General features: G+C 37.8%; 2 protein-coding genes across 2 annotated transcripts in view; both read right to left on the bottom strand.

The window, feature by feature from the left end:
• Window positions 1-1,260, bottom strand: part of CLGN (calmegin) — a 55,267-nt gene extending 54,007 nt beyond the window's left edge. Inside the window, exon 1 of the mRNA XM_028102215.2 lies at window positions 1,164-1,260. The gene's annotated coding sequence lies outside the window, so the exon portion shown is untranslated. The remainder of the gene's footprint in view (window positions 1-1,163) is intronic.
• Window positions 1,156-18,180, bottom strand: part of MGAT4D (MGAT4 family member D) — a 56,343-nt gene continuing 39,318 nt past the window's right edge. The window contains exons 10-12 of the mRNA XM_028102245.1: window positions 16,769-16,876; window positions 8,298-8,325; window positions 1,156-1,568 (exon numbers count right to left, since the gene is read on the bottom strand). Of these exons, the coding sequence (XP_027958046.1) occupies window positions 1,156-1,568; window positions 8,298-8,325; window positions 16,769-16,876 (549 nt within the window). The remainder of the gene's footprint in view (window positions 1,569-8,297; window positions 8,326-16,768; window positions 16,877-18,180) is intronic.

The following is an 18,180-nucleotide window of genomic DNA, read 5'->3' as shown; positions in this document are numbered from 1 at the left end:
TCAACTAGATAATATAGATTATCTTGCTCTAAGGCTTTGGGGATAGGTCTAAATGATATTGGAAGATCAAACCAACTAAATGTGAAGGCAGAAATGTAAAGTGAAAAGAGACCAATTTACAATTACCAATGGAAGGCTACCTAGAGTGATTAAATGACCTAGAGTGATGTCAAAATTTTAAAAGCAAGCAAAATCTTAAGACTAGATCAGGGTTTTGATGGCTTTAATGAACCAAAAAGTTTCAAAATAAAATAACTTTTTTTCTAATTTGTGACCCCATGGTCACTTTCTCTCTCCCCCTTCTGAGATTTGTTGCCGCTTGCTTTTTTCTTTTTTTTTTTTTTATCCCAAGCAAATGCCTCCTTGTTGCTCCGGTGATGCTATAAATAAAATCAGCTAAAGTGTCTCATTGATCGTAAACAGGCTTTAGGCGATAATGAGTCTATAGTAATTAGGGCTTCACTGGATTCAACCCAACCTTCCCGCTCCCTCCCTGGCGGCGCACACCCGGCTCCAAGCAGCGCATCTAGGGAGTGGCCAGGAATTACAGGCCACCCTGCTAAGAGGGTTGGGTCTCTTCGCCTTCACAGAGGCGAGGATTGCATAAACTGAGCGTTTTTTGGTTTTGTTCACGTTTTCGTGAAAACTGCGAGGGGGGTGAGCCGCGCCCAGACACGCCCCGGCCTTCCGTACACCCCTCGGGAGCGCGCGCCCGGGCTCGAGCTTGGAACGGGGCTGAAATGGTAACGGCTGGAATAACGGACTCGGCTCCCTGGGGCCGCTCAAGCCCTCGGGGACAGGTCGGGATGGAGAAGGCACCAGTCTTCCCTGCGCCCCAGCCCCAGCCCCAGCGCAGCGGGTGGACACAGCAGTTCCAGAGGACCCAACGGAACCGGCGTGACATCAACTCCCGCCACCCGTGGCTGGCTTTCCTCCTCCCGAGGCCGGGAGAGCCCACCCAAGAACCTCGCTCGGGTCACCTCCATCCCCGAACTCAAAAGCCAGTCCCTCACCCGGCCCCAACCTGTTCAGCCTGGCGGGCCGCCAAAGAAAGGGGGGCGGCCCAGGAATCCCCCCGCCCTGGGCGTAGAAGCAATGACTCTCATTCCTCACCCTAGCCCGAGCGCGAAGAGCAGCAGGAAAGTGGCCTACTGCCTACGCACCTGTCTTGCGGGCCCGTTTTCGGCAGTGGCAGCGCAGATGTCCGAGTCGCTGCCACTTGGTCCCCGCGCTTCCCCAGACCAATCCCACCAGTGGCCGCTCAGCAGCGACTGCTAACCGCGCATGCGCGTGCGGCCGCAGGCTGGGAGGAGGAGGCGGCGGGAGGCGCGGGCCGCGCGCACCTGCACCAAGGGGCTCAACCGCCGCGGAGGGGCGCTGCTGGGCGAGGCCTGCGCGGACTTGCCGAGCCCGCCGTAAAGCGCGCCCTTGGGGCCCGCGCCAGCTCCGCCGGCCGGTAGTGGGGTGGACGGGTCTCCTGGACCGGCAGGGCACGAGTTCCTCATTAGCCCGAAGACTTTTTCCCCTCGAGGAGCACCTGTCCTCTGCACTCAGAGGGGTTCTGCCTGCTATTGCGCATAAATGGGTCCTGAGTTTTATATAAACCACGTTTCTGAACAGTTCCCACTTAGTACCCCAGGCTTTTCATAGAATTCTGTACGTTAAGAGACGAGAAGTAGGGGCGCCTGGGTGGCTCAGTCGTTAAGCGTCTGCCTTCGGCTTGGGTCATAATCCCAGGTTCCTGGGATCGAGCCCTACATAGGGCTCCCTGCTCGACGGGAAGCCTGCTTCTCCCTCTCCCACTTCCCCTGCTTGTGTTCCCTCTCTCGCTGTGTCTCTGTCATATAAATAAATAAAATCTTAAAAAAAAAAAAAAAAAGACGAGAAGTCATTGTGATCCTCGGGAAGGCTTCCTATTTCGTGTGGGTGTGTATGATAAATATAGATCTATTAAATGTTGATGTAATAAATTTTCTTTCCGAAATACTATTAATAAGAATTGGTAACATTTATTGCGCTCACTGTACTCTAGGGGCTTTACATTCATTTCATTAACCATCACAACAACCCAGGTGAAGGAACTAAAGATAATTACTTGCCCAAATCTTTAACAAACAGGGCTCAAATCCAGGTCTCTCTCTCTCTCAGAGCCTGTACTTTTAATCAACACACCAAAAATAAAAATACAGCACAAAGGTAGGATTGAATCAGAAGCTTCTTTGCCCCATTGAGGTTTACCATGCAGCTTCCTTTAATATTTTATAGTAAATCTTGACTGATTTTGAATAGCTGGGATGTATGATAGGCATATGTTTAACTGTTTAAGAAAATGCTGAGCTGCTGACCGTTCCTACCAGCGATATAGTATAAGAGTTCCAGTTATGCTACGTTTTCACCATTGCTTGGTATGGTCAGTCTTAACCCTTCCAGAGGTCAATCAGTGATGTCTCGTTGTGGTTTTATATATATATATTTCTTTTATCTATTTGGGAGACAGAGTGAGAGGGAGTGCCAGCAGGGGAAGGGGCAAAGGGAAGGGGGAGAGAGAGAGAATCTCAAGCAGACTCCCTGCTGAGTGCCCAGCCTACATGGGGCTGGATCTCAAGACCCTGACACCATGACCTGAACAGAAATCAAGAGTTTGTCGCTCAACCCACCAAGCCACCCAGATGCCCCTCACTGTGCTTTAAAATGCTATGTAGTGTTCTTATGTATTACCAAATCCCCTCCTTAGGAGTTATATCATTTTTTATCCCCATTAACAGTGTATGAGAATGTTTATTTCCACCTAACCTCACCCAACAGAATGCACTGTCAAGCTTTTGAATTTTTGTCAACCTGGTGGGGCAGTTTTTGAGATCTCAGTGTAATTTTAATTTTTACTTCTGAGGCTGAATAAATTTTTATATGTAAGGGCAAAGTTTTCTTTTTATTGCATCCAGATTTTGAGTCATAGAATACCTTTCCCTATGCCCAGGTTGTAGAACGATTCACCTATATTTTCTTGTAATACTTGTGTAATTTTATTTATTGCTGATTCATTTGAAGTTTATTTTTGTGTAGCATGTGAATCTTATGGCTCCAAATGGCTATCCAGTTGTCCTGATACCATTTATCAGAGTATCTCTTTGCCCAGAGACTTAAGATACTGCTTTTATCATTTGCCAAATATCTATATGTACTTGAGTCTATTTCTGGACTTTCTATTCTATTTCATTGATTTGTCTACTCAAGTGCTGGTACAAATTGCCACAGTGTTTTAATTATAGAGGCTTTGAAAAATGTTTTAGGGTCTGGTTGTTCTAAATCCCCTCCCGGCTCTTTTCAGTGCTTTTCTAGATATTCTTGAATGGTTTTTTTCCATATGAACCTTAATATCAGTATGTCAGCCTCCAGGAAAAAAAGATTGTTGGCGTATTTATTGGGATCACAATAAAATTCTAACTTAAGAAGAACTAACATTTTGATCAGATGTCTTATCCAAGAAAAGTCTATTTGCTTGACTCTCTTGCATCTTTAAGAGTGTTTTATAGCTTTCTTTGTATAGGTTTTGCACATTTTAGATCAACTTCATTGAAATTTACATACACAAAATATCATTCCTTTAAAGTTTACAATTTGATGAGTTTTGACAGGTGTATATACCTCTGAAACCACTTCCACAATCAAAATACAGACTACTTCCATCACTTCCAAGAGTTTCCTGGTTTTGTATATTTCTTCTTAGGTTTATTCCTAAATATCTTTTTCACTGCTGTTATAAAAGAGGTTTTCTCGATCATCATATATTCTAAGGGTTTATTATCACTTTTAAGAAGTTACTCATTTTTGAATGCTAAACCTATATCCTGAGATCTTGCTGAATTATTTTATTTAAATTAGTTTTGTGATGAAGTCCCCTGAGTTTTTCCACATAAGTATCATGCTATCTTCAAATAGAACTTGATTTTTTATTTTCCAATTCTTATGCCTATAATTGTTTTTTCTTATCAAATTTCATTGGCTAACCTTGCCAGAACAATGTAACAGTCCTGGAGACAGTGGGGCTCGTTTGCTCTGTTTCTGATGCTAGTAGAAATGCCTCCAGTGTTTCCCCATTAAATAAGGAACCATTTTTATAACTGAGGTATCTATGACTGTCAGATTTAACAAATTAAAATACAGGACACTCAATGAGATTCTAATTTCATATAGACAAATAATTTTTCGTACATATCTTTTTCATATATGTTTATCTGGCCCTTAATTTTATCATGTTAAGGTATCCATTCATTGTAATTTTAATATTCTTATAGAAAATAGGTGTTGCATTTTTCTGTGGAGGTAATCATATTTTTCTCCTTAGACCTATTAGTAAGAATCCTACCCAGATCCTTGCACTCCTGGTATCAAAAAGCCAGGTCATGGTGTGTTGTTTTCTTCATGTAGCTTAGGAATTTATTTCTAATATTGCATTTAAGATTTCTGCATCAATCATCATAGATGATATAGGTCTGTGGTTTTCTTTTTTGTGCTATCATTATTAGGACCAGGTATTCATGTTATACTTACATCACTATACTTACATCACTAAAAATTTATGAAAATTTACTAATTTTCCATTATTTGCTATACTCTGAAACAACTTTAAAACACTGGGACTGTTTTCTCAAAGTTTAGTTAAGTTCCCTTGTGCAATCATCTAGAGATGATTGCACAAGATCAATGTCTCTTTGTGCTTGTTATTTCTCAGTAACTTTCTCTATTTCTTCAATGAAAATTCATTGGTTTATGCTTTCTGTTTCTATTCACATCAATTTCAGTAACCTGAATCCTCCTAAGAAATCTTCATTTTTATCTGGGCTTTTAGAAAGAAAACTAATATTGGCAAAACAAACACTTACCAGCTCATATAAACTTCCTCATAATTCATTGCCTATGACTGGCTATTAATAACATAGCATCTAAAAATGTAATTAGGAGGAAAAAAGGTAATTAAGGGGAAAAACATAGTAAGATAGTTTTCATGGGAAAATGCTTGCCCAGATTTAGCTCCCATTATTTGTTCATAATTGCTGCAACTCTGCCACAGACTGGAAGGTCTATTTAAGAGTATACAACAAAACCCAAGTTATTGTTACACACCTATGCTGGTAGAGGGTTAACTCCCATTTACCCAAGAGTATAGTCACATTTGCTATTACTACAGTACTAGTAATATTACCATATTATGGTAGCTTGTTGGTAGCTTATCTCAATACTTGAGAGAATCTCACTTACCATTTCTCCAAAGTTTGCAGAGCTTCTATTTACTACAAAAGTAGTGTTTGAGGGGGTAAAAAAGATTTCGGTAGGATCTTGTCTGAATGTGGTTTCTACAAACTCATCTGCTATACTGAGTCAGTGACATAAATATATCATATGCTTTCATCTGAATGCTTGAAGAAAAGTGATTTTAAACAGCAAAATCAGTATGAACGCAATAAAACAAATTCCCAAACCAAGCAATAAGCACTATTTGCTCTGCTCTATCCCAGATGGGTGTCAGGGGTTCTCCAAATTGCCCCTTTCTCATACACCTCAGACCAGAGACCACGGGTGGTGAGTGAAACGGTCCAAACATCCAGCATTTGGGCAGTTGGGATGGGGATGGAAACTGGGGGCGGGTGTCCTGCCTGTACTATGAACATTTTCTGGAAATGCTTTGCGCTATCAAAATCTCTGTCCTGGAATCATTTCATTAAGGACAGCAGTTATTGGGGTTGAATCTTTAAGGCTGTTCTTCAATTTCTTTCTTTCTTTTTTTTTTTCCTTCTAGCATCTGCCACTCTCAGAGTACTTCAGTTCAAAATTTAAGTCAAACTAAAAATTTTTGTAGGGGCTCCTGGGTGACTCAGTCGGTTAAGCATCTGCCTTTGCCTCAAGTCATGATCCCAGGGTCCTGGGATGGAGCCCTGCATCAGGTTCTCCACTCAGCAGGGAACCTGCTTCTGCCTCTCCCTCTGCTGCTCCCCCTGCTTGTGCTCTCTCTGTGTGTCAAATAAATAAATAAAATCTTAAAAAAATAATAAAAAAATTTTTGTAACAGACATGTAATGTCTTTCCTTCTCTCTCCCTTCCGCCTGGCTTTACTGAAATATACTTGACATATTGCTTCTTCTTTTCTAAAAGGGGAGAATGAAACAGACACGTGAACAGTTCAGCTTTCATATTCTCCTTATATGTGGGTATGTGATGCAGTTCAGACTGAGGTAAATATGTCGTTTTGGCCCTCAAGGATAGATAATACAGCTAGGAGTATAAAGTATGATTTCCATAGTTTATTGCAAAATCAGAAGGAAGAAGAAACATCTCTTATTATTTCCCAAAATAAATAAAGTAAAACTCAACAGAATAATAAGAAGGATAGGGGAGTTTAATAGTTTCTCTAGGGGAGTTTAATCAGTTTCCCTAAGAACCTGATAGATCATTCAAGCAGACAAATCTGTAAGAATTTAAAAAACTTGAATAAGTAAATTAAAAAGCCTGATGTAAGAGAATACTGCACCCAATAAATAGAATTTATTTTAAGAAGACATTTTTAAAGCACAAAACTAACACTTATAAAAAACAAATGAAAGCAACATATTTTAAAGGGAGTGCACAGAGACTATAGATTCTTTTCAAATTCACATGAAACACTAGAATTCATAACAATTCTCAAATTCACACAGATAAAATTCATTAACATCAACGTACTTAAATAAGAAATCAACAGTAAAAGGTGGCAAAAACCAATATATTTGAAAAAAAGGAAAACACTCCCAAATACCCAGGAGCTAAAAAGGTAATAAGAGAAATTATAAATCTTTAGAACTGAATGACTACCAGAATACATAAATATCAAGAGGTTGGTAATCAACTCAAATGGCACTTAGGCCTAAGTTTATAGTTTTAAATGAATTTATTTAAAAGAGAAGAAGCTACCGTGGCACTGCCAGACCGAGGCTTGCTTATATTGTGCTTTCTATTACTTTAGATGTCCTACAAAATGGGTAAGAACATTTGCCAATTTACACAGAACCTGTCTGTGACAATGGCAAGCTTCTACTTGTAGCTATTTATTGAGATTATGTGATAGCATCACTATCTAAGTCAACAAAATGCATTTCTTAATTTCAAAAACTTACCTGCCTTTACTATTTTTAAACTAAATTGTAATAGTAATGGTACAAACATCATAAACAAATATTCTAATTTTTCTTGACATAAGAGGTAGTTAATACTTTCAAGCCTAGTAGTTTGTTTATTGTTTTCTCCTCTTCTATACAATTTTGCATTTTCATTATCATTTCTGAAAGATGAGGTTCCAAGGTATTACAGAGTTTTTTCTTGTTATGCTTATCTTATTTTCTGAAATAAAAACAAGAAACCTGTAACATCTAGAAATAACATTAATTCACAAGGATATAATTATTTTCGTGAAAATTTTTGATAACATTCTTTCCTTATTCTATCCTTTGACCACGCTTTCCCCTTATAAATAGAGAAGATAATTTTACATTGGTGAAAGACACGATTCTTAAGATGTATTCGACAATATCAGTTTTAATACTGTCCTGGTGTTAAAATTATTGAAAGTAGATTTCCATCCCTGGGACACCTGGGAAGTCTATATTGTTGGATAATCATTTAAGCCAACAAACTGTTATAGATAAAGTACAGATATTTTTAAACATTCACTTTATTTTTATAATTTAAAATATAAATATTGAAAAGATTTAGGATAACAAAGTAAAGACAAAATAATCTTTTAACACTAATATATGAAAGAAAATCAGAGAGTAATATAAAATTAGAATTGGAGAAATTTTGCTGTGAATATACTATGAGTACTACATTTCATATGAAATTAGTTTTGAATTTCTTGCTAGTCAAAGGGAACAAAAATATCCATAATGGGCAAAAGGGATCATGACAATTCTTTGGGAAAGAATATCTTTTTTCTAGCTCCAAATTCTAAGAGAAAGTTGTCACGTGTATCTCTACATAGAAAAGAAACATAAAACTTGAAATAACGGTTTTGAAGAAAATGCAAATATGCCATATATCATTCTTTAATAAAAGTCAAAAGCATAAACTCAAATAATCCAGTTAAAGCATTTTGATGGGAAATATCCATCTACTTCTTTCCTTCCATCACCTCCAATTAGGCACCTCCAGATTTAGCAACAGCAATAAAACAAATGGCTCATACATACATACCAAAAAAAAAAAGTTATTTTTTAACTAAATTCGAGGTTAAGTGGGATATCCCGTATTTTATCTGGTAACCCTACTTCCAACACCTCGAAACACCCCAGTACGCTGCAGTAAAACAAAAATAACTTTTCATGCAGGATGAAGCACTAGCAAATTATAGAAACACACTATTCGCTTGCTTATCAACAGAAAATCTTTATCTTTTTTTAAAGATTTATTTATTTGAGAGAGAGAGCACGGTGGGGGGAAGGAGGACAGAGGAAGAGGAGAGAGGGAATCCCAAACAGACTCGGCGCTGAGTGTGGAGCCCGACGGGGGGTAGGGGGGCCTCGATCCCACAACCCTGAGATGACGACCTGAGCCAAAACCAAGAGTCAGACGCTTAACTGTGCCACCCAGGTGCCCCAAAACTTTAATTACTTTGAGTTTTCAGAAATTATTCATACAGAAATATTTTAGTTGTTTCTAAAAGAAATTTATTTTTATTACAGATTTAGGGCATGAAATGATAAAGAACATTTAACCTGATGACACAGGCAAAATTTTTAAACTTAAAACCTAGAAAATTTATCACTAAGACAAGTTTTTCATTTATTAATTATTATTTTTAACTACAAGTTAGATGAATAGAAATAAACCAAACTATTTTTTCTCCTTAATGAGCTATAGAAAATTTATCTTGCATTTTAAAAAGTTTTATGAGGGGTGCCTGGATGGCTCAGATGTTTGGGTGTCTGCCTTCAGCTTGGGTCATGATCCTGGGGCCCTGGGATGAGCCCCACATTGGGCTCCTGGCTCGGCAGGGAGCCTGCTTCTCCCTCTCCCTCTGCTCATGCTCTCTCGCTGTGTGTCTCTGGGTCTCAAATGAATAAGTAAAATCTTCAAAAAGAATTTAAAAAAATAAAAAAATAAAAAGTTTTATGAGAAGTGTAATATATAATTTAACTGATTAAAGAACAAATTTTACATAAAATTTTTTTAAAGACTTAAAGAAATGAATATTAAGGAAAGCGTAGCAACACAAGTGTTGCTATGTTGGACCTGGTTAAAGAAAAGAGAGTGACATTTATCTCGCTGAAATCATGAATTTAAATTTTATTTTACTTAATAAAATTAAAATTTGAGGGGCACCTGGGTGGCTCAGTCGGTTAAGCGTCTGCCTTTGGCTCAGGTCATGATCCCAGCATCCTGGGATCGAGCCTCAGCCCAGAGGCCCACGTCTGGCTCCCTGCTCCACGGGGAGTCTGCTTCTCCCTCTGCTCCTTCCTTTGCTCATGCTCTCTCTAGCTCTCTCTCATGTGCTCTCTCTCTCAAATAAATAAAATCTTTAAAAAAAAAAGTAAATGAAAGCTATGACATATAGGAGATCAATTCAGTAAGTTTAATATTTGATTATTCTTTCAGAAAAGAGAACTTAGAAAAGAAAGGGGCAAAATAATTAAAGTCGTAATATGCTATCAACTGAGTATTTGTGTCCCCTTCCTCAAATTCATATGCTGAAGCCTAAGTCTTCAGTGTATTTGGAAATGGAGATTTGGGGAGATAATTAGGTCCAGAGGGTTCATGAATGAGTTTAGTGCCTTTATAAGGGGATAAAGAGACTAGAGCTTTCTCTACTCTTGGCCATGTGAGGATATAGTTAGAAGACACTGTCTACAAACCAGTAAGTGGGCTCTCACCAAAAGCCCCCATGTTGGAACCCTGATCTTGGACTTTCCAACCTCTGAAACTGTGAGAAATAAATTTCTGTTGTCTAAGCCACCCAGTCTGTGGTATTTTTGTCTTAGCAGCCGAAACTAAGACATAACAAAAATGAATAAGTATCTGAGCTAAATACTCATCTGTACTGCAGGAAAAATAATGTGGATAAATAAAAATGAGTAGCATAAGCATATTATTTAGCAATATAAAGAAAACTACCAGAGGCATTTAAACCAGAAATGATGAAATGTCATTGCCTCTGGTGAGTGAGATAGGGCTGGGGAAGCGCAGGGGGTTGTTGCCTTTTATTATAAGCTCCTCTTTTTATTAATTTTTAGCCAGATATGTGCATCTTGCTTGAAAAATATAAACAAAGCTAAAAATTTTATACAATTAAATTTTATTCCATTTTGAAATACAGCCTTTGGGAAGTGAAAGGGGTAATCCATTCTGCAACTCTTTCCTCAATTTGGAAACATCTAATTTTAAATATGTAAAAGCCTTAGCAAATGGACAGCTCATTATTTCCCTGAAATTGTTTTTGATAGTGAAATGTGGTTGCAGTGGAGGATGCTGAAGGCATTTCTAATTCCTAACGTGGGAGGGAAACTATGAGGTGGTGGTAGTCTTCTTGTTCTTGAAGGAAAGAAGGGAGACATTCTGAAAGGAGCTACTAAAAGAGAAAGACAGGTGACTGAGAGCATAACAAATACAGGTTCCTGGGAAATTTGCCAGCTGAGGTATCTTCTTCAAACTTTTGCTGATCTCAGTCCCATTAAAAAAAGAAAAGCACCTTTTAATGTGACGCAGGTCTAATCGAAATGCATAGAATGCAGGGTTATCTTCATGGAAATGCACCCACATTTCCATGAAGTGGTCTTTGTATAAATAATGCATACTTTTAATAATATATTATAGGCCTCTTTTGCTGTTGAAGTGTCAAAAGGTAATTCTGCATGAACACACTTCCATCCATATACACCATGCAGATGGAATGTTAAATGGAAAGCAGATGAGACTGGACTAGAAGGGGAGGAATTCAAATTCCAAAACACAAAGGAGCCAGCTACTAAAAAGGTGGGCACGGCTCTAAGGATGACCCAAGCTCAGAGGTGGTGGATATAGGGCAACAAGTAGGGACACTGGAATTAGCTGCAGAGTCACAGTTGGGATATGCACGCTTATGCCCAGCAGCAGACATCAAATGACCTTTGTCGAGCAGGGGCATAGAGTATGGGTGTTTGTGGAGAAGAAAACAATACCCAAAAAGAATGGGGTCTTCCCTACTCAGAAGAAAAGCCTCTGTACAGAGTGAGCCGTAGACTGCCCATTCCTCCCATAAATACTGGAGGAAGGCTACAGAAAACAGACTCAACATTCACAGACAAAACAATGGAGAGTCCCAATGAGTAAGAAATAAAATTTCAGTTTGGGGGGGGGCGTGAAGCAAAAGCAGCAGCAGATCCTGAGAAACTGAGGCCAGTCAAGGAAACAGATGACACTTGGGGTATTCTGAATAAAGAAATCAGCTTCATGAAGCTAGAGTAAACTAGGGGTGAGCTCAACTGTTGGAAGGATTAGGGGAGCAAAGGTTAAGAAGCCACTTCTGGAAACCTGGAAATCCTCAGCAGAACAGTGGGCCATTTTCAGAACCCTGGAAGCCAGGAGAAGCCACCCGTGGTCTCAGCTGGCGGGGCAGCAAGTGTGAACTCAACTTCCCGTCCAGGCGTCTGCTGCCCTCTCGGCCGCCATCTTCCAGGTCTACTGGGAGTACCTCTCACAGACAGAATCTAACACGGCACTCTGTGAGGGAAAGACATTCTGTGAGGTGTACGCCCCCAATTCTCCCCTGAGAAGCAGAGTGGAGAGGAGGATGGCAAGGATGCAGAATTAACGACAGACACTAAGTATAGGAAGCGTTAAAATAATGAATTACAGGGGCGCTGGGTGGCTCAGTTGGTTGGGCATCTGCCTTCGGCTCAGGTCATGATCCCAGGGTCCTGGGATCGAGTCCCACATCGGGCTCCCTGCTCGGCGGGGGGCTTGCTTCTCCCTCTGCTGGCCGCTCTGCCTACTTGTACTCTATATATATCTTTCTGTCAAAGAAATAAAATCTTAAAAAAAAAAATAATGAATTACACATTACATAATATACTACTGTTTAAGTGTAATTAATTTTCTCTGAATGATAGGAAGGATATTGTGCATATAAAAAGAATCAGCTGAAAGTCCTGGAAATTAAGATTTTCTTTTTGGAAGTTCAAAAACAAATGAGCCAAAAAGTAAAAGTTCGAGAATGAACTAGCAGGATGCCTCGTAAAGATGGTGAATCGGACACAAGTATTAACGTTCACTCTTTCTAGAAATCACACTTAACCATAAGGGCCAGCTGAAGATACATGATCTTACAAACAATGCGAAAGCAGACAATGGTAACCAAATGGAGGTGTGAGAGAGCTGTGTCTCAAGCTGCCAGTGGGAAGCAGAGAAGCACAATCTGCAGGGCAGAAATCCCCACTACTGCTAGAAACAGAGGTGAAGATGGGGCAAAAGATGGCTTGCAAGTCTCAGCAGTGAATAAAGCTCTAAATATCTTCTCCCACCCCACAGAGCCATAATCGCCCCACAGGCGATTATCTTTTCCTCACTCTTGAAGGGTAATTCTCTGAAAAGGCAAACATAAGGTGTGTATCTAGACTCAAACCAGGGTAAGGATAATAATGATAAACAAGACAAACAGGGGCACCTGGGTGGCTCAATCCGTTAAGTGTCCGACTCTTGATTTTGGCTCAGGTCATAATCTCAGGGTCGTGGTCTCAGGGTCGTGAGATCTAGCCCCCTGTCGGGCTCCACACTTGACGGGGAGTCTGCTTGAAATTCTCTCACTCCCTCTGCCCCTCCCCATCCCATAAATCAATCAATCAATCAATCTTAAAAAAAGAGAGAAAACAGAACAAATAAGTAAATACTGACAAAATGAACACTGAAAGCCCCAGCTATCTTTGCCCACTTGGCTCCCAGATTCTCTAGCAATTTGATTAGCCCATGCAGCAAGACTGGGAGGCACTAAGGTGATTTCCTGGGAAAGAGCCTAGCCACTCCTCTGTCAGTGAAACTGATGGGTTCAGCCATGTGCTCAGAGCCTCCAACCAGCTTTCTCCACTTGAACATACTATCTATGACCACTACATACATAAGGAAACCCTTCAACAACTTGAAGAACAGAGAACAACAACAACAACAAAAAACAACCTGGAGGAAATAGAAACAATGCAGGAGGAAGAATTTTTTTTTTAAATCTTAAAAAAAAAACTATTAAAATCCTCAGAGGGATAAGTGGAACTATTTCAATCATAAAATAAGAACCAAGTGTTATAAAACGGGACAATGGCATTAGGAGAACAAAAGGAGTTCTTAGACATTAAAGCTATAACAGCAAAAACAAAAACCAACCAATCAATGAAAACTCCCCCCAAAAAACAAAAAAAGCACTAATAAAAAGGATATAAGATGAAATTCAGAAAAACTTTCAGAAAGTGAAACAAATAGAAAGAAAACAGGAAGGGGAAAGTAGGAGAGAGAGAGAACATCAATCCAAGGAATCTAACATTTGAAATAAGGTTCCTTAAAAAGAATATAGAAAATAGAGGAGAAAATTTATCAACAAAATAATTTGTGAATATTTTCCAGAATCCAAATATGAGTTTTCAGATTAAAAAGCCCTACCAAATATCAAGCACAATCAATAAAAATAGACCCATACCATCATCATGAAATTGTAGAACCCTAAATACAAGAAAAATGTTAAAGGTTTACAGATGGGAAAATTGTTCGTATACCAAGAAACGGGAATTAGAATGGCTTTAACTACTTTTCATTGGTTACACTCTTGAATGCCTTCAAAAATCAGAATTCAGAATTCTTTGCCTAGCCAACCTAACAATTAAGTTTGACAGACGGCATTCATTTTAAGATGTTTCAGTTCTCCAAGAATTCACTTCCTACACAATCTTCCTCAAGAAATTACGGGGGGGGGGGGTGTGTGCTTTACTAACAAACACGTGGACCAAGTATGATGCATATTTGGGATATAGAGAACAAGAACATCAACCCCCTGGTTCCTAAAATATCAGCTAGAACTGGTCAGAAGGCTGCAGGAGAGATATTTTTCAAGATTAAGAAGCAGTAGAAATGCAGAAAAGCATTTGACAATATTCTACATTCAACCATGATTTTAAAAATGTTTGAATATACTAAGAACAGATTTAGATAATTCACAGGGAATCTAAGGGCGAATTAGTGATAAGTACATTGAAATAAAGCCAATTTAAAACTCCAAAAAAAAGTTGTATGATAAAGGACAAATAGAGCATATTACGTAGTTTAAGTGTAAATAGCATTTATATTGTCATTATAAAATCATTGAATACTGAGCTAACCAATGACAAAACTATATGGACAGGGTGGAGGTTTGGGTGGAGTGAATTCTATCAAAGTTAAAATCTTTCATTCATTAAAAGAAAATGAAATTAAGAAAATGAAAGAACAAGCCATAAGTTGAACCTTATGGTCAGCCTATATATGGAATTATAACAATTCAAAAATAAACAGGCGAACAACCCAATTTTTTAAATGGGCAAATACTTAACAAGACATTTCACAAAATATATACATATATTTTATTAAAATCCACATTTCATAAAAATGTGTGTGTATATCTGTATACACACACACATACACACACAATTAGCACATGAAAAGATGCTCAACATCATTGGTCATTAAAGAAATGCAAATTAAAATCATAATGAGATATCAGGATCTGCCTTTTCTAGCATTCCATACAAATTGAATCATATAGCATAGTCTTTTGCATCTGGCTTTTTTCATTTAGCATAATGTAATTTTAGAGATTCATCCATCTTGTTGCATCCATTGATAAGAATGAGGCTTCAGGGGCACCTGGGTGGCTCATTCAGTTAAGTGTCTGCCTTTGGCTCAGGTCATGATCCCAGGGTCCTGGGATGAACCCTGCATTGTACTCCCTGCTCAGCAGGGAGCCTGCTTCTCCCTCTCCCCTTCCCCCTCCTCTTCCCTTTGCTCATGCTCTCTCTCTCAAATACATAAATAAAATCTTAAAAAAAAATGAGGCTTCAAACTCAGATCTATTGTCTCCAAATTCGTTGTATGTCTACAGTATATGATAAAAAAGGAAAAGAAAATACCTATCCATTCTTCTAAAACAAAATATTAGAGAGTATATCAGAAAGTTATCTGTAAAAGATTTTAAAATACACAAAACAAAGCTAACAAATATCTGATAATTTTCTATATATCAATTTTATACTTACCACTATATTATCAAAGGCTTAAATTTTTTTATATGATATAGTCCTTTTATCCACTATGAAGAAAGTTGAGAACTAAGACTAATCCTTATTATGACGTTTTTTCCAAAGAATGATGCTGATCATTTTTAAAGAAGGTATTTGAATTATGAAACTCCTAATAATAAATATCCTGTTAGAAAATTTTAAAATAATTATAACAATATAAATTTTAAAAATATACAATCACATTTGACATACCATTAAATTGTTATTTATTTCTATTTTACATGGGGTGAGACATAAAAAAGGACAAAAGCTAGATTATAATATCAAAATATGAGTGATTAGATAAATATTCTATTCTGTTGTGAATTTACAAAGGTAAGGTTAAAATAGCTTATCCAGCAAAAAATGTAATGGAAGAAAAGAGTCGCATTATAATAGCACCAACAAATAGAATGGCATAGACCCAATTTCTTTCTGCATCACCTGCGGCTATGTTTTATGTATTTTCACGGTGTTATTTGTTGCATGAAGATTTATAATAGTTAAATTTTCATTATTTCTGGCACTTGTTTGCTTTGCTTAATGAACACTTTTAATCTAGAATTTCACTTTGCCTAATTGCTAATAGCTAACATTTACTGAATTCACACTATGTTTCAGACAGTATTCCAAAGAGTGCAGTGCAATAAATACACAGAGATAAGAAGTAGAAAAGGTGGAAAGGGGGCAGTTCATAAAAAAATGAACGAAATGATGGGGGTATGTGTATGTGCATTTCTCTCATTTCAATTGACAAAGGATTAAAGCAATCATTTGCTTTGTTGTGTGAAGAAACTAAGAAAGGAGAGATTTCAGAAAGGAGAGATTTCAAAGGCGGAAAACACCTTAAGGATCATCTAATTTAAGCTTCTCGTACAGATGAAAAAAGCACAGAGGAGTGTTAGGGCTTGCCCAATATCACGTACACAGGTCACCATAACTAAAAACTAGTTGTTTTGACTATGAAGTCTTTGCTTCTTCTACTCTACCAAGATGCTAAGTCAATGACAAATAACATTGCTTCCAAAATATGATGGAACATTAAAGACTAATTAAAAATCAAACAAGACTGAATTTTTGTTGATATGGTAAACAGTAATCTGAAATAAGAATGTTGATACATTTAAATTCAATAATAGGAGCATTTTATTTAGAAATATTCTTCTATAACTTTAAATATTAGACTAAAAGAGTGAATTTTATTATGATTTTTAAAACACATTTGTAGTCATTACTTGAACCGCACAGCTGGTAACAGTAAGGCAAAGAACATACACTGGATTTTTCTTACCATGACAGATAACCTGGGTCTTGAAAAAAATGATTGCTCTTCACAACATATAGTTGTCATAAGATAATTATGTTTGAACGACCATATTTTATTCTCATGTTTTCATCACTCCTTTTCTAAACAATATTTTATAAGTTAATGAGACATTGTATATTACTCAAGATACATTTCAAAATCTTACTTTGGAGTATTGTTCTATTCCAGGGAATGATGACTGTATACCCACATGCTGGAAAAGAGAAGGTTTATATCGAATACGAATTTGCTTATTTCGTTCTGCGCATTTTTCCTAGGGAAAAATAAGAGAAACAACACTCTTCTGTAACAACCCAAACACTCCTTTTTATTACATTTATGGATGGCAGAATTTTGTATTAGTTTTTGCCAGAGATTTATTTTAATATTTAAAAATTAAATAAAACTTTATTTCTTAGCTTTTTCTTCATAAGAATAATAAAACACAAGTTGAGATACAAAAAGGTTTTAGTTAAAGCATGTTATTTTCCTGAACTCTGTGTTAGAAAATCAGGCTACTGTTGTACCAACTATAATTTTCTGCTCCCTTCCTTTTATTTCAATAACATAGATGAAATTTTTTCATATTTTTCTATCCATTTCTCTCAGAGTACATTATTCTTTCTCTTTCCATAGTCATTAATTCCTACAGAGTTACATCCTCCTTAATTTCTTCTTAAGTAAAAAAAAAAACATATAATTAAAACAAAGAAACAATATTATACTTTATGGAAAAAGATTTGGTTAATCTCATTAAAAATAAAAATAAGAAAGATGACCTGTGACACCATTCCTATTAGAAGCAAACATCTCAGGAAACAAACTAAGGGTTGCTGGAGTGGTGGGGGGTGGGAGAGATGGGGTGGCTGGGTGAGAGACATTGGGGAGGGTATGTGCTATGGTGAGTGCTGTGAATTGTGTAAGACTGTTGAATCACAGACCTGTACCTCTGAAACAAATAATACATTATATGTTAAAAAAAAAAAAGAAGAAGAAGATAGTAGGAAGGGAAAAATGAAGTGGGGGAAATCGGAGGGGGAGACGAACCATGAGAGACTATGGACTCTGAGAAACAAACTGAGGGTTCTAGAGGGGAGGGGGTGGGGGGATGCGTTAGCCCAGTGATGGGTATTAAAGAGGGCACGTACTGCATGGAGCACTGGGTGTTATACACAAACAATGAATCATGGAACACTACATCAAAAACTAATGATGTACTGTATGGTGATTAACATAATAAAAAAAGAAGAAAACATCTGAAATTATTATGATGAGAATTATTTTACATACTGTATACATAGAAAATTCATAAAAATGCCTCCCAAATTTATATACTCAATTTTTTTAAAGATTTATTTATTTGAGAGAGAGAGAGAGTGAGAGTGTGTGTGCGCGCTTGCGTGAGCAAGCACCCAGAGGGGAGGGGCAGAGGGAGAGGAAGAGACAGAATCTCAAGCAGACTCTGCACTGAGCACAGAGCTAGATGTAGGGCTGGATCTCATGACCCTGAGATCATGACCGGAGCCCAAATCAAGAGTCAGATGCTTAACTGACTGAGCCACCCAGATGTCTTTTTTC

This window comes from Eumetopias jubatus, unplaced genomic scaffold (genome assembly GCF_037043125.1).
Source record: "Eumetopias jubatus isolate StellerSeaLion01/CBP00866 unplaced genomic scaffold, mEumJub1_p1.0 scaffold_2, whole genome shotgun sequence".
Classification (NCBI taxonomy): Eukaryota; Metazoa; Chordata; class Mammalia; order Carnivora; family Otariidae; genus Eumetopias; species Eumetopias jubatus.
This window is presented reverse-complemented; position numbering and strand designations above follow the sequence as displayed.